The sequence below is a fragment of the Styela clava genome, chromosome 13 (assembly GCF_964204865.1).
Source record: "Styela clava chromosome 13, kaStyClav1.hap1.2, whole genome shotgun sequence".
NCBI classification, from domain to species: domain Eukaryota; kingdom Metazoa; phylum Chordata; class Ascidiacea; order Stolidobranchia; family Styelidae; genus Styela; species Styela clava.
Window position 1 is genome coordinate 8,239,710 of NC_135262.1, and position 13,018 is coordinate 8,252,727.

Below are 13,018 nucleotides of genomic sequence, written 5' to 3' on the forward strand. Positions count from 1 at the left end.
AAATTCTGCCATCATCTTCTATTTCTGGAACACTTCTGGAAATCCATGAACTATTTGTGGAAACAATATCGTAACCCAAACACGGGGTGAGATCAACCAAGTTTTTCAGTAGGATTAAAATTGGGACTTCTCTTAAATTTAGTGCCGATGATATTGTGGAAGAATAAACTCAAGCAAAAGCACAAGAAAGGGAAAATTGTTTTTGGTCAAATTGACAAATTAGAAGGCTTATTTCCGGTGTCGCATGTAAACTGTGATTATTTAGAATAGTATGTGAAATGAGCTTTGTATGTATTGATTTGATGTATTCTCCAGTTTTTCAAAGTGATACTTTCAAAAGCTGAAATTATTTCATTAATAATGGAATGTAGTTAATAATTGCAGATTGAGATGATGAAAGTGGATTAATAAGTCATTTATAGATGAATATTTGGGAACAATTGGGGGATGCTCCAAACTTAATCCAACTTTTTTTATTAGCCTTTTGAATATCTTCATCCTTGACATCATCAGCACAAATTCTAGCTTTTCCATCCTCAACTATGCTTTTAAAGTTAGGAGAGTAGCGATATTTAAACACAATCTGGATGCAATAGAAAATTACTTAGCAATTAATATGTCAAAATCATAAGTGAGTTAATAAATGGCTAACATTAGAATACAAGAGAGCTATGCTCAAATATATGGACACGTAGCGCCACCCAATGACAATGATTTTGATGACGTCATAGCGAGAGAAAAAAAGTAATAGCCTTCTGGAGAAAAATTTTATCTTTAACCACTGAAAATATCAAAGCAATTGGTCCAGTATTCGAAGAGAAAAACAATTTTTTAAAAATGGAGACGGAGACAAATAAAAACAATAACAACCAAATTTTGTAACGATCGTTATGGCCACTAAACGTGTCCAATAAGGCACAAAATAAACAGTGAAAACTCATTACATCACATACAGCAGTAGCCTACACCATATTTCTGAAATTGGAGCATAAACTTTGCCCTTGCTTTGGATACCCAAAATAAAATACGGTAAAATTGCGGATACCAAAAAACGTGATAAAACTTCTGTGTCCATTCTTTTGAAGGCATTCCAAATTTCCTTTTCTTACCAACCGGGATACGATGCTTGCTTGGAACCATAATTAACTCTGTAACTAAAAAACGAATGTTACCAGCATCGGAGTTACCAGTAGCTTAGGATAGGATTCTAGACTACCTTTTCTGCATATACAGTCTATATTTAAGTTTAATATTAATAGTTTGCCTTTTTATTTCAGTTTTACATATCTTGTCAACTTCGCGCAACTTGAATATGTAAACATGGCCTGAAAACAATCACACATCACCTGCATCAAACTGCCTGATTCGACTGTCCAGCAGACGACAGGGGTGTAAAACCCACGTCAACACCAGATGTCGCTGTTAACAACTCGGTGTCATGCAAAAAAACGAGAGCTTCCAGACTAGTTATATAATGGCTCTGGTTATACATACCACGTGTGGCAACTTTTTTAATTTGGTGTCACTAAAATACCGCAACACACTCGGCCAGGCGTATGTCGCGCTTGGGCGATAGGAACAGATTTATCAGTGACTCGAAATCCACGATATATGTATTTTATTGGGAGCGCAAAAGAAATGTAACAAAACGCTTTGTTTTGCTCTATAACTTTGTATTTTTGGAAACCTGGTGTCGTGAAACGTAAAATATGATCAAATAATCATTTTTTTATCTAACGTCGGGTACTCAGCATTTTCCGCGAGAATTCGAAAAGTCATTTATTTAAAATAAAGAATGTTTCACTATTCCATAAATGAAGATTGTTGCAATCAGAAAATTCCATGTATGATGGCAGTCGGCACCAATAATAAAACGGTGCCATAACGCTGTCTTCGCGTTATGAATATTCAAGCTGGAATTACGGTGTTTGATATCTGGCGCATACGCGTTCGGGCTCTTTGCGAGAAAACACAAGTATAATCACGCGAGACATATTTCGTGGCGAGAGAATAACGCTCGTCCCTGATTTAATAAATTATAAATTCGAAATACAAAAATTGACGCACGGCGCCGGAAAAGACGGAAACCGAGTTCGAGGGATTCGAATCCTTCGGATTCGGTATGCTATATCGTCCATCTCTACATAGGAGTAATTGAATTCTTACTTTTGTGCTATAATCCTGGTATAAACCTTTAATTACTATCCAATAAATGCAATCACAGAACAGCAGAATTACTCTGCCCCTACCTAATCAACTTTGATGACTTGTGGTACCGACACAGAGATGACTAGCAGATGCCACGGCCCCCTACTTTATCCTAATGCCTCAGTATATATTTTCATTTATTCCAACCAACAAAACCATTCCAAATACGCAAATAAAATCAAAACGGAAATCCCCTTCTGTAAGCTTCAAAATATAGCAAACTGATGACGTAGTAACGCATCACTCATGCGTAGCGAACCGTCCGTGGGCGAACTTTATTCAGTAAACTATGGAGAAATCAGTGTCGCCAGCAGTGAATGCGAAGCAGCAAAAGACGAACAGTGTGCATTTGCAAATTTAAACACTTAATTTTTGTATTATCGAAATATGAGCCATATATATAACAAATTTCTTTCGCGGGCCCCCGGAAAATGCTTCACGGATCTCAAAAGATCCGCGGACCCCACTTTGGGAACCACTGGACTCTAACCGTTGTTGCTACATTGTAACCCCCTACAATCTTACATAGATAGATGGATAGATAGTTTATTCGAATACTCCAGAATATACACAAATTTAAAATGGAGAACTCTGGAGGGCGAGCAAAATCTTTAAAAGAGTTTAGAACATGAGAAATATCATGTGCCCGCCCACCAACACACACATACAAATAAATTACAAAAAACACAAACCTATAGTTAAAACAAGGCTTGAGCCAGAAATAATCAAACGAAAGATACTCGAATGTATAGGAACTTCCGGGCTGTTATACTTTTGAAACATCTAAGCAAGGGTGGTCCAAAGTTGTGGACTCCGCGGGCCACAAATTTATTTTTGCATTGTTCGCGGGCCACAATAATGCCAAAAATAGGTAAACAGTGCAATACAAAACAAACACTTTTATTGTGCAAACACATAGTTATCAGACATAGCCATCCAAGGCCAAAAGAATCCGCATTCGATTTTAAGTTTCCAATGATGCCTGTATGGTTAGCATATATTCCCGACCAAAAAGATGGAAAGCCAGATAATAATTTAGACTGCCAAGCACATCATTCAACTTCGCTAGTTGCTTCGGCTAGCCATAACACTATACTCAATTCAGTGACATTAGAAATGTATCAATATATCAAAAGATTTTTCTGATTAATTTTATTACGAAACAACACGGAATGCGATTTTTTGATTATTCTCCGAATGTGACGCAGACCACCGAAAATGAAGCTGCGGGCCACATGTGGCTCGTGGGCCTGGATTAGGACCACCCTGACTAAGCTATCGCAGTAATAATGACCAGTTCAATATGTACAGTATATATATATGCCAGCAATACGCTGTTAATTAAATGTTTATTTTGCCCCATCCCACAGAAGCACAAGCTGAATGTCCTGTACGGTCGTTGGATGTCTGTATGTTGATCTCTTCAAAAACCATTATCCGCATTACTTTTCCATGAATTTTCTTTATTCGCTTTACACCTTGCGATTGTTCTGTTTCATACTGCAGCCGAACTTGGTCATCAGTGACCGTCAACACCAATTTGTCCATCACACTTTGATTCACAGTGTTCCATTCCACATCCAAATCCAGTTGTTCGAGTTTAATCCCATATGCTTAAAATTGTCTATGTTTTGTAACTTATTGTGAAACCAACTTAATCCAACCCTTATGTGCGATACGAAGATTGTTCATTTCCCAGAAGAAATCCACGGATTTCAACAGATATAAAACAGAGCAGCAAAAACACAGCAGCCAAACTTATAATCAACATCCGTTGGTATTATGACAATTTAATATATATAATAATATAATCACTACAGTTTATCTATCTCTAGTAAGCAGTATTAGTCGGATAATTCGTGCGGTATTCTCTGTCAATATAGGTAGAAACTCTAAAATAACAAAATTTTTGAATTAAAATTAAAACTGTGTAGTTATCATTTTCTCGTAATATTTGTTCGAGTGATTTTTACCGGTTAAATTAACTTGACTTGGCGTTAGAAATTGGCTGCTTGATATTGAAACATTCCAGATGATGACGTACGGCGCGATGATATACATTTAATTTTATTTAAATTACAATACAATTGCATTTCAAACCGATAAAATAATATGAATGGAATGTTAGACGTCGAGATATTAATATTAATTAAGCGGTTCAATTCATTTTTCGGGTAACAAGCGTATAACTATATTTAAGCTATTACCAGATATCAACAAGTTCAAAAACCCACAAGCGCGGTATGTCAAAATGAAATATACAAATTGAGTCAATAATAATTTTCTTCAAAACGCTTTGCAACGAATTGTTGAAACGAGGCGTTTCGAGTGTAACAATAAAAATAGCCTGATGTAAAGCACAATTTGTTTTTATCCCTCATTCATAATTATTAACAAGCAATTGCGTAATAAATCATCAAATCTACAGATTGAGTCAATAATAAGTTTCTTTAAAACGCTTTGCAACAAATTCGTCTGAAGACATTGGTACATCGGTGGTTGATATGCTGCCGTCTTCAAATTCTAATTTATCCAACATGACTTCTTTGTCTATTTGAAAGAAAAAGGCCAGCGATCTTCTGGATTGTAACCTTTTATCTCTGTCCTCAGGAATAACGACACGATGCATCTGAAGTGTTTTTTTAATGTTTTCGTTAGAGAAGAAAAAATATGAAAATGCACCGGTAAAATTAGAAAATGCCTGAGATTAGGAAATACAATTGAACAGTGCACATACTATGAATATTTTCTTCTAATATTTGAGTTAAATGAGTTGTGACAATAACACACGGAAGTGGTCATCGGATGTGGGATTAACACCATAAATTGTATCTTTTCACTCAATTAATTAAGGAACATTGGGGATTATTTATGACCTACTGATGAAAATATGGGGATTTTTTATCATCAACAATTTTGTGTGAGATTTTGTCATTGCTTGTTTTGCAGGCAAGAATAAGTAACTAAACAGCCACGTAAATAAAATCAGATGTAAGTATACTGAGTAAATAAATCGGAAGTGATATAAAAACAGGTAAAATACCGTGGATTTAAGTCGTCCACCTGTCCAATATTGCAGTTCATCACCAACGTTGACAAGAATCGAATTCGGAACTTCAGATATATTTTTGTACTCTCCTTCGGAATTCTTTATCTAGTATAGGAATAAGTGACAAGTGAGATAAAATATTACATATCAATTTCGGCAATACAACAAGAACTATTCAATTTTTTGAAACGCTCCCACTAATTTCAATGCATCATTAATCTAATACAGTCAACAGTTGGCGCTATACAAGACTGACTGACTACCTATCATTCATTTGTGATTTTTTTTTCATTTGTGAATGGATTTGAGAGTTTTGCTGCACACTGCTACAAATGCAATTTTGTTACGTTTCGCTTGATCAAGGTTCCAAATATGTCAAAGATGAATTAATTTTTTCTGATTTATTTGATAGATTTATACCAACCTGCAGTCCACTCAAATCATCGCCGAATAAAAACGTCAAAGATCCAAAATCAGTATGCTCAGGAAATCTAATTTGAACTCCTTCCGATATGACGTCATCATTCACAGGAGGATAATGGAGGAGTTTCAGTATAGACGGATTCTTTTCACAATTGACCGAAAGATGAGATTTGAGTAATTTATCTTTATCCTGTAAAATGGCAATGCTTGACAAATTTTACGATAAACAATTTGGCCAGGTTTGTGAATAACTGTTAATACGATTCATCAAGTTTGTGTATCTCAACATATCGTCTGAGCTATTCAGAGAAATGAGAATTAAAAAAAAAAATTGTGGTTTGAGATTAAAACGAAAGCACAGTTGAAAGTAATTAGATATATAAAATTAATTTTTAATGAATACACTCTATTAAAGTTTACTCGGTGCAAAAAAACTGATTGGTGCCAAAGCATGGAAAAAGTTAGTTAAATGTGTCTCTAAAACAACATATCTTCATTTTAAATCTGAAAGTACGCATTAACTTGCCTTCAACTTCATAGCGAGGCCCAGTGACTTGAAAACTTGTAATCCAATAACTTTACATTTTTCTTCAAACTTCTGTATTTTTTCTCGGAACCCGGGTAAATCAGGCCAATACTCGGCTCCGATAAAATATGGAAGCTGCAGACCTTCTACATAATCTGGTTTCTTCACACTTTTCGAATGAGATCTGATTTAATATAAATATGGTGTTCTGTAAATTCATCTTTGAATGGGCTGCAAAACGTTTTATGAACGCTCTGAAATTGTTTTACTTGAACGGAAGAGTAACTTACGGTGAACGGTATTATATGGAACTTTACGATATAGTTCTTGTCCGATTAAACTAATCATACTGAATAATTCTTACGGTGATCAAATCAAATTGTCAAAACTTTATGCATTTGAATTTTTTTTTAAAACCCTGATTGCCATTGACAGGATTGATTGATTAATGGTCACATGCATACAAGAGGGCAGTTATTTTACAGCTTGTGTGAATTAATATAAATTAGAAGTTATCTTCCTGCGGTCAGTGCAGATAATTTATTTTTGTTGTTATTTTGTTTTGTTTGATTGATTACCCTTTAGTGTGTCGTATTACACACTATTTCATAAACTGAAATAGCTATTTTTGATTACGGCTTGGCATTTATATTGGAACATTTAGGAATGGTGTGTAAACCAAATTCAAAATATATGACTGAGAAATCTACCAAATCATGCGCATTTTTATCTATCGTTACTTCTAACCGATCAACGCAACAGGTGAATGCAGTTTTTCGCATAGTAATAACACTCGGTAAAAATTACTTCCTTGTTCCAATTGGAACGTAGGTTAATCCAGTGCGTCCATTGTTAAAAGTCTTCTTCTTTTCTGTCGGCAGTGAGAAAAATTTCTGGGATAAAGTGTCAATTTCCAAAACTTCCTCTCTGTGAATGTAAAATTGATTTGGGTATTTCAATTATAAACCGCGAAATGGCGATTCATTTTCAAGCCAAATAGCTCACATCAGTTCAGCACACACTCAGCTCTCAAATCATTAGGACACAATGTACATTGTAGTATATTCTGCAATATAAGTTCTGAGGAGAGTAAAAAAATTCAACCCTTCGATTCATTAGGCTAATCAACACGGCAATTGTGCGCATATCAAAGATGTTCCTTACTTGTGCGCATATCAAGGATGTTCCTTACTTATAGACTGAACACTTTGAGCTATCGCCCATATGTCAACTGGCATAATATATACCTGCTTACATACCTCGTTATCACGCTGGTAGTGATGTATGCAAAACCATCTTTGGAGAATGTTTCACATAACTTCGTCCCAGCCTCAGTCAGAGCGGCACTTTCATTTTCATCTTTTCTAAAACAATCTTCAAAATCAACAACCTGTATTTCCATATCAATTGCCTTTGCCAAATTACCACATAGCTTGACAATCTATCTTTGCGTACACTGAACGGGCAATGCAAACCTTTCGTAGTATTTAACGCCGTTCAGCCTCGCTGATAAAGAGTACATATACAAATAAAAAGAACAGGTCAGTTCTCGTTGGATACTGAGTGACGACATTGCAAAATTTTAGATGTGTTGCTGCTGGAACGAACGTCGAACTTTGCATAAAATACTGACTCAAATGATTTTAGATTTTTTAGAAACCAAAAAATTATAGTTTTTTATTCTCCACTTTCTAAAGTATAAAAATTTTGACTATAGCTCTAGGCAGAATTCAATTCTAAAATCATGTGAATAACACGAACTTGTATTTTTGAAATAACTGATAAAACTTGCGATGTATAAATACCCACCTGCGCTATGAAAGTACCCAAATTACATACTTCATAGTTAATTTGTGGAACTAATTCTGTATCAGAATGAGACGTTTCTAGGCGATATGCATAACAGCTGTGTAGCAGTTTGAGTCAAAGTAACTGTTTTTCGAAGCAATATAATGTTGTAGTCTAAATGTATTTTTGAACTAAGCACATGCCGTATGCATTACCTAATAATGTACCTATTCGATGTACCAAGTGAATATGAAATGTCGTGTAGGACAAAGCACATTTATTTGTGTTTTTCGTAACTGAAGAATTGATCTTTTTACTTGAGCAGAGTATCCAAGGTGCCAAGTAGGAAGTAGTACTGATAGGTGTTGCAAGCTTCCTATATATATAACTGATTGAATATTGGATGGACGGAATATTGGATACACGGGAATAGTAACGTCTAAAAAATACTTGGGTGTATAATCAGTGGAAATGGGAGATGGAAAACGTTTTCCTAAGTAATTAAGTTGACAAGCAGCAACTTATAATATGCATGGACAAAATTTTGCTGGGCTGTAGCCTTACTGCGTTATACACGTGAAGTAATACTAACACTAATACTCGACCGTTAACTTATTTACACTAGAGCAGAGAGATTCCACCTTATAGTAAGTAAATAATGGATATATAGTGAAAACTTTTTTTTTTAAATAATACATGCTTATTTGGTCTAAAGGCTATATAACTTCAGATATATACTAAAAAATTGTTAAACCTTGGTAACACCGGTGACGAATTTATCTCAGTGAGTTAATATTAGGTTTCTATAAAACGCTTCCAATGAACTGCTCTGACGACATTGGTGTCCAACCATCGATAGCGGCTATGCTTATGCCTCGACTGGCTAAAATCCCGAGAATTTGCTATGAATATATACTATCTATCGATCTTTTAGAGCAGTGGTGCCGTGTGAGTCGTGCCGTTTTAGAGTAGTGTGCCGCGAAGAGATTTCATTTTTGAATTTATTTCATGTAGTTCCAATTCCCAATCTCTTGAATTCCGCGAGAATCACCCCACGGCTCTTGCTAACAAACAGAAACGAGAAATTTGAGGAGTCGTATTTGGGTATTGTCTCAATTCTGAGTTTTGCATAAAGCGCGCCAACACCGTTTCGCAAAATTAAAAATGTCAAACAAGGTAACAAATTAATGTGCGAAAATTTTCCCAAATAATTATTATTTGACTAGTAGAATTGCAATCATAGCCGATTTATTAAATCATCATTTGAACTCAAAATAACATTTAGGATTCACGCAATGACACGCAGTTTTTTTTTCACTACTTAATTTAATAGGAAAATAAAACAGACACGGAAGAAAATGAAAGGATAACAAGGTCAACTATCGTCTTCATATATATCCGCATTCCGGTGTCAGAACTGGTAATATTGTTAGCTTAAAATTGGGACAAGTAATTTACAAATGGTGGTGAAAATTCAAAGATCAAAGCCGGCGCACAAGATGGAAATCGGAATAAAATCCCGAATTCACTCCTTATTATATGTCGCCGATATGAACGCATAGTCCTTCCAGGAATATAAAGCCAAACTTCGACGTTCGCCGTTGTGTTATAATTGGTCCTTGTAAAAAAAGAGTACGGGCGGAAATAGCTCACAAACATTAGAATGTCTAGCGTTCTGCATGCCTGTTGTATATATACTAAAAATACCCGATATTCGATTTGATAAAACGATTCTATTTTACCCTCCCTTGCGACCTTTAATCACGCCAGTAATTTGGCGAAACGCGTGGTAGTCCAAAAACTGTTGCAATCAAACTTCATAAAACCTTCATTTAATTTAGTAAATTGCACTAATTCACAAAAGCGTGGTAGAATTGACGATTATTTTATATCTCGAACACAAAAACGGTTACCTTTTCCGAATAGTTTCTGCGGTCTGAATAGTCGAATAAGCGTTTCGACATAGTAAATGCTATGATCATCGCCATCGATAAATATATGCTCGGGCCTTGCACAAAATTCATAACGAGAAAAGATACGTCCAGCGGTTTATAACAACTTGAAACCAATTTAGTGTTTTTAACAATAATAATTAATTGTTTTAATGAAATACAGTTTGTTTGCCCTTTCATTTCTCTCGTAAGTGCCGACAATAACACTATTGAATGATTTTGGCAATGGGAGAAACATATCAAACTGTAACAAAAAAAAAATAGGTTTTGCAAAAGTGAGAATAACTGTGATAATAATAAGGCCGAAACGTGGAACGCGGAAGGTGGTGCGTCTGAAGACCACGTATTACTCGTACGGCCGCGCATCTTTTACAATAATGTCGGGTGCGCTGAAGGCGCTCTCGTGTACATTTTTGTAAGAAAATAGTTATATTATCGGTAACTATTAATCATTTGTTCGCGCTCGACTATCGCACTTTTCGAAAATGATAATTTTGTGAAGCGAAAACAACATGTGTTTAAATATAGACGAAATTATGAGGGGCGACTGCGCTCCCTAACCCCCCCCCCCCTCCCCTTCGTTGAGAGTGTGTATCTTTCAGAGAGTTAGGAGGATGTCTCCCTCACAAAAAGCAGCAATAATAAAGAAGCACCAGACATAACAGTCCTACTGACATTCACCATTACTATTCTATACCTGTTACTAAATACAGGGTATGTTGTATTTATATGAATATAATTCCCTTTATCTGATCTTCTCTTTTTATTATTATTTTATAGCAAACTGGCTTTATGCATAGAAATGTTCATGTTTTGTTATAAGTGTGCCGCAAACATTCAAAGTGCTAAATAGTGTGCGGCGATATGAAAAAAAATTGGGAACAACTGTTTTAGAGTGTCAACTGCATATCTTTAGTTGTTTTTCATTTCAAACCAGTTTGGTAAAAAATCATATTTCTCATGTAATCATAGGTTTAGGAACGATCGAACAGTACAGTATATATTGAATAAATGGTCAATCTACTGCACAGTTGGGTATATTGCCACACGTTAGGGTACATTTGGCACGTTTCGTAAAAACGTCTCCATGCAATTGCCAAAACAGCATTCTAATAACGTCTAATGATCACTGTTAGTAACGCTTGTTATGGCATATTTTGAGTATATGATCTACAAATGGTATTTCATTTATATTTTTCACATACATATTATGTCGTCCTTCTTGACCGATTAGATGAAACCCACCTACCTCGTGATCACGCTTGTAGTGATATAAGCAAAACCGTACATGTAAAACGTTTCGTATAACCTCATTCTAGCCTCTGTCAACGCGGCGTTTTCGATTATATATCGACTATTTTCAAAACAGTCCCTAAAGTCCACGATTTGTATCTCCATGTGAACGCCCCACTGACAATATTTCTTTCACAACGGCGACGCAAGGTTGAAGCAGTCAACAAGAATAATGCGATACTGTGCAGAGTGTTTCGCAATATTTGTCGATGTCTTGCCTCACTACACAAACTTGCTTGATGACCGGTTACAATTTTTGCTTTTAAAAACAAGTAATGCTATGTTCGTTTAATTCCGGTACATGACATTGACATTTTAAATGCTGTAGCACAGGGGTCGGCAACCCCCGGCACGAGATTTTATTCCGTTTTCAACTGTGATGATAAACGCGATGTCTGTAGCCGAGAGGTCAAAATCAGACGTGAGTCAATTTCGAGAATTGTTGACAACAGATTTTAAGTTTGTTTGCCGTAGTGACATAACTATGTGTACAATCTGCTGTGAAAATGTCGTTTGCCGTACCTCAAGTATTAAACGTCATTTTGAAATAAAAAAAAAATTATTCAATGGTGATTCTGAGAAGAATGAAGCTCTCAAAAGCGCAGCTTCTCGTTACGAAAAACAAAGTAATATTTTCAAAGAATTTTTTCATTCGCAATTCAAAGCACAGAAAGTAGCTATCAAATGCAGAATGTATCGCCAATCGCGCGCGGGGAGCCTTTTGCCCTTGGTATTTTCATTAAATAAGTATTTATCAATTGTTCCGAAGTTCTTTTGAAGATGTGCCAAATAAACATGTCATTCTCTCAATGAATAAACAGTTCTCAGTGTCTGCTATGAGTGAGGAAAAGCAAGGGTAGGATTCCACTAAAACAGAAGGTTATTGTGAATATTTCTTTGTATAATGTATATATTAAAACTAACTTCAATAACTTTATTATACAACGCAATATTTCATCGGTACGCAAACGTATATCTTAACATTAAATTGGTACGCCGGAAAGAATACGTTGCTGACCCGTGCTGTGGCAGTATAGCCAAAAACGAATAAATTTTTTGAGCACGTAGCAACAATCTAATCCAGAGTTACGCCAGGAGTGCTAGGAACGCCAACAAGCAGTGCTAGAATTACAATCCAGTAATTTTTGCGTGTGTTCATCGAGGCATTTCACGTGAATATTGCTCCGAACCTTTCTAATAAAAGTGGGATATTCTTCTAGTTGAATTCCATTCGTGGACTACCGGGGTCAGTTCTCGCTGGGCACTGAGTGATTCGAATATTCAACAATTAGAATAGTAATATACTATTCGAAAATTTGGTAACACGTGACGCGAAAGGTCACTTGTGCCACGCTTAAACGATTGGATTTCACAACTCACTTGCGGATTTCCGACGGAAGCACAAGGTTGTACACGCTTCGATAGATACCTAAGTGGTGTTTCTCGCGAATTCGAACAACGAGGAATATTTTTTTTTTCTGTTAGGTGCCAATCAATGGTCGCAACCCAAATTTTCTAAATTAAAAAACGGCAATACAAAATACTAAAAATAAAACGGAGAACACCATAAGTTTTGCAATAAAGCAAGGCGATGAATATGTATTTTTAATTTACTAATATACTTTATATAATCGGGCAATATATTCTCACATTATTATGTTCGCAGATTATCGTGGCATTTCAAAGAAGTAATGCTTTCATCTTGTTATGAGTCAACGCGACCGCGAGTTACCATGAACACAATTAAATTAAAATAGAAAGACCTTTTAAATTCTCGTC

The 13,018-nt window shown here is 35.7% G+C and overlaps 1 protein-coding gene across 1 annotated transcript; it reads right to left on the reverse strand.

Moving 5' to 3' along the window:
- Window positions 1-4,256: 4,256 nt before the first annotated feature.
- On the reverse strand, window positions 4,257-8,168 carry LOC120333362 (uncharacterized). The gene is made up of 6 exons (XM_039400772.2): window positions 7,466-8,168; window positions 7,014-7,133; window positions 6,207-6,390; window positions 5,682-5,870; window positions 5,252-5,362; window positions 4,257-4,837 (listed from the first exon to the last, which is right to left on the reverse strand). Exons 1-6 carry the CDS (start codon window positions 7,606-7,608, stop codon window positions 4,643-4,645), a joined length of 942 nt encoding a protein of 313 aa, XP_039256706.2. The 5' UTR covers window positions 7,609-8,168; the 3' UTR covers window positions 4,257-4,642.
- Window positions 8,169-13,018: the final 4,850 nt, after the last annotated feature.

Bases quoted from the DNA above. Each gene is read 5' to 3' on its own strand.
- LOC120333362 (XM_039400772.2), bottom strand. From the start codon at position 7,608: ATGGAAATACAGGTTGTTGATTTTGAAGATTGTTTTAGAAAAGATGAA. The intron at 7,134-7,465 runs GTATGTAAGCAG...TTACATTCACAG, and splicing joins ACTACCAGCGTGATAACGAG to AGAGGAAGTTTTGGAAATTG. The intron at 4,838-5,251 runs GTATTTTACCTG...AAAACACTTCAG, and splicing joins GTGGACGACTTAAATCCACG to ATGCATCGTGTCGTTATTCC.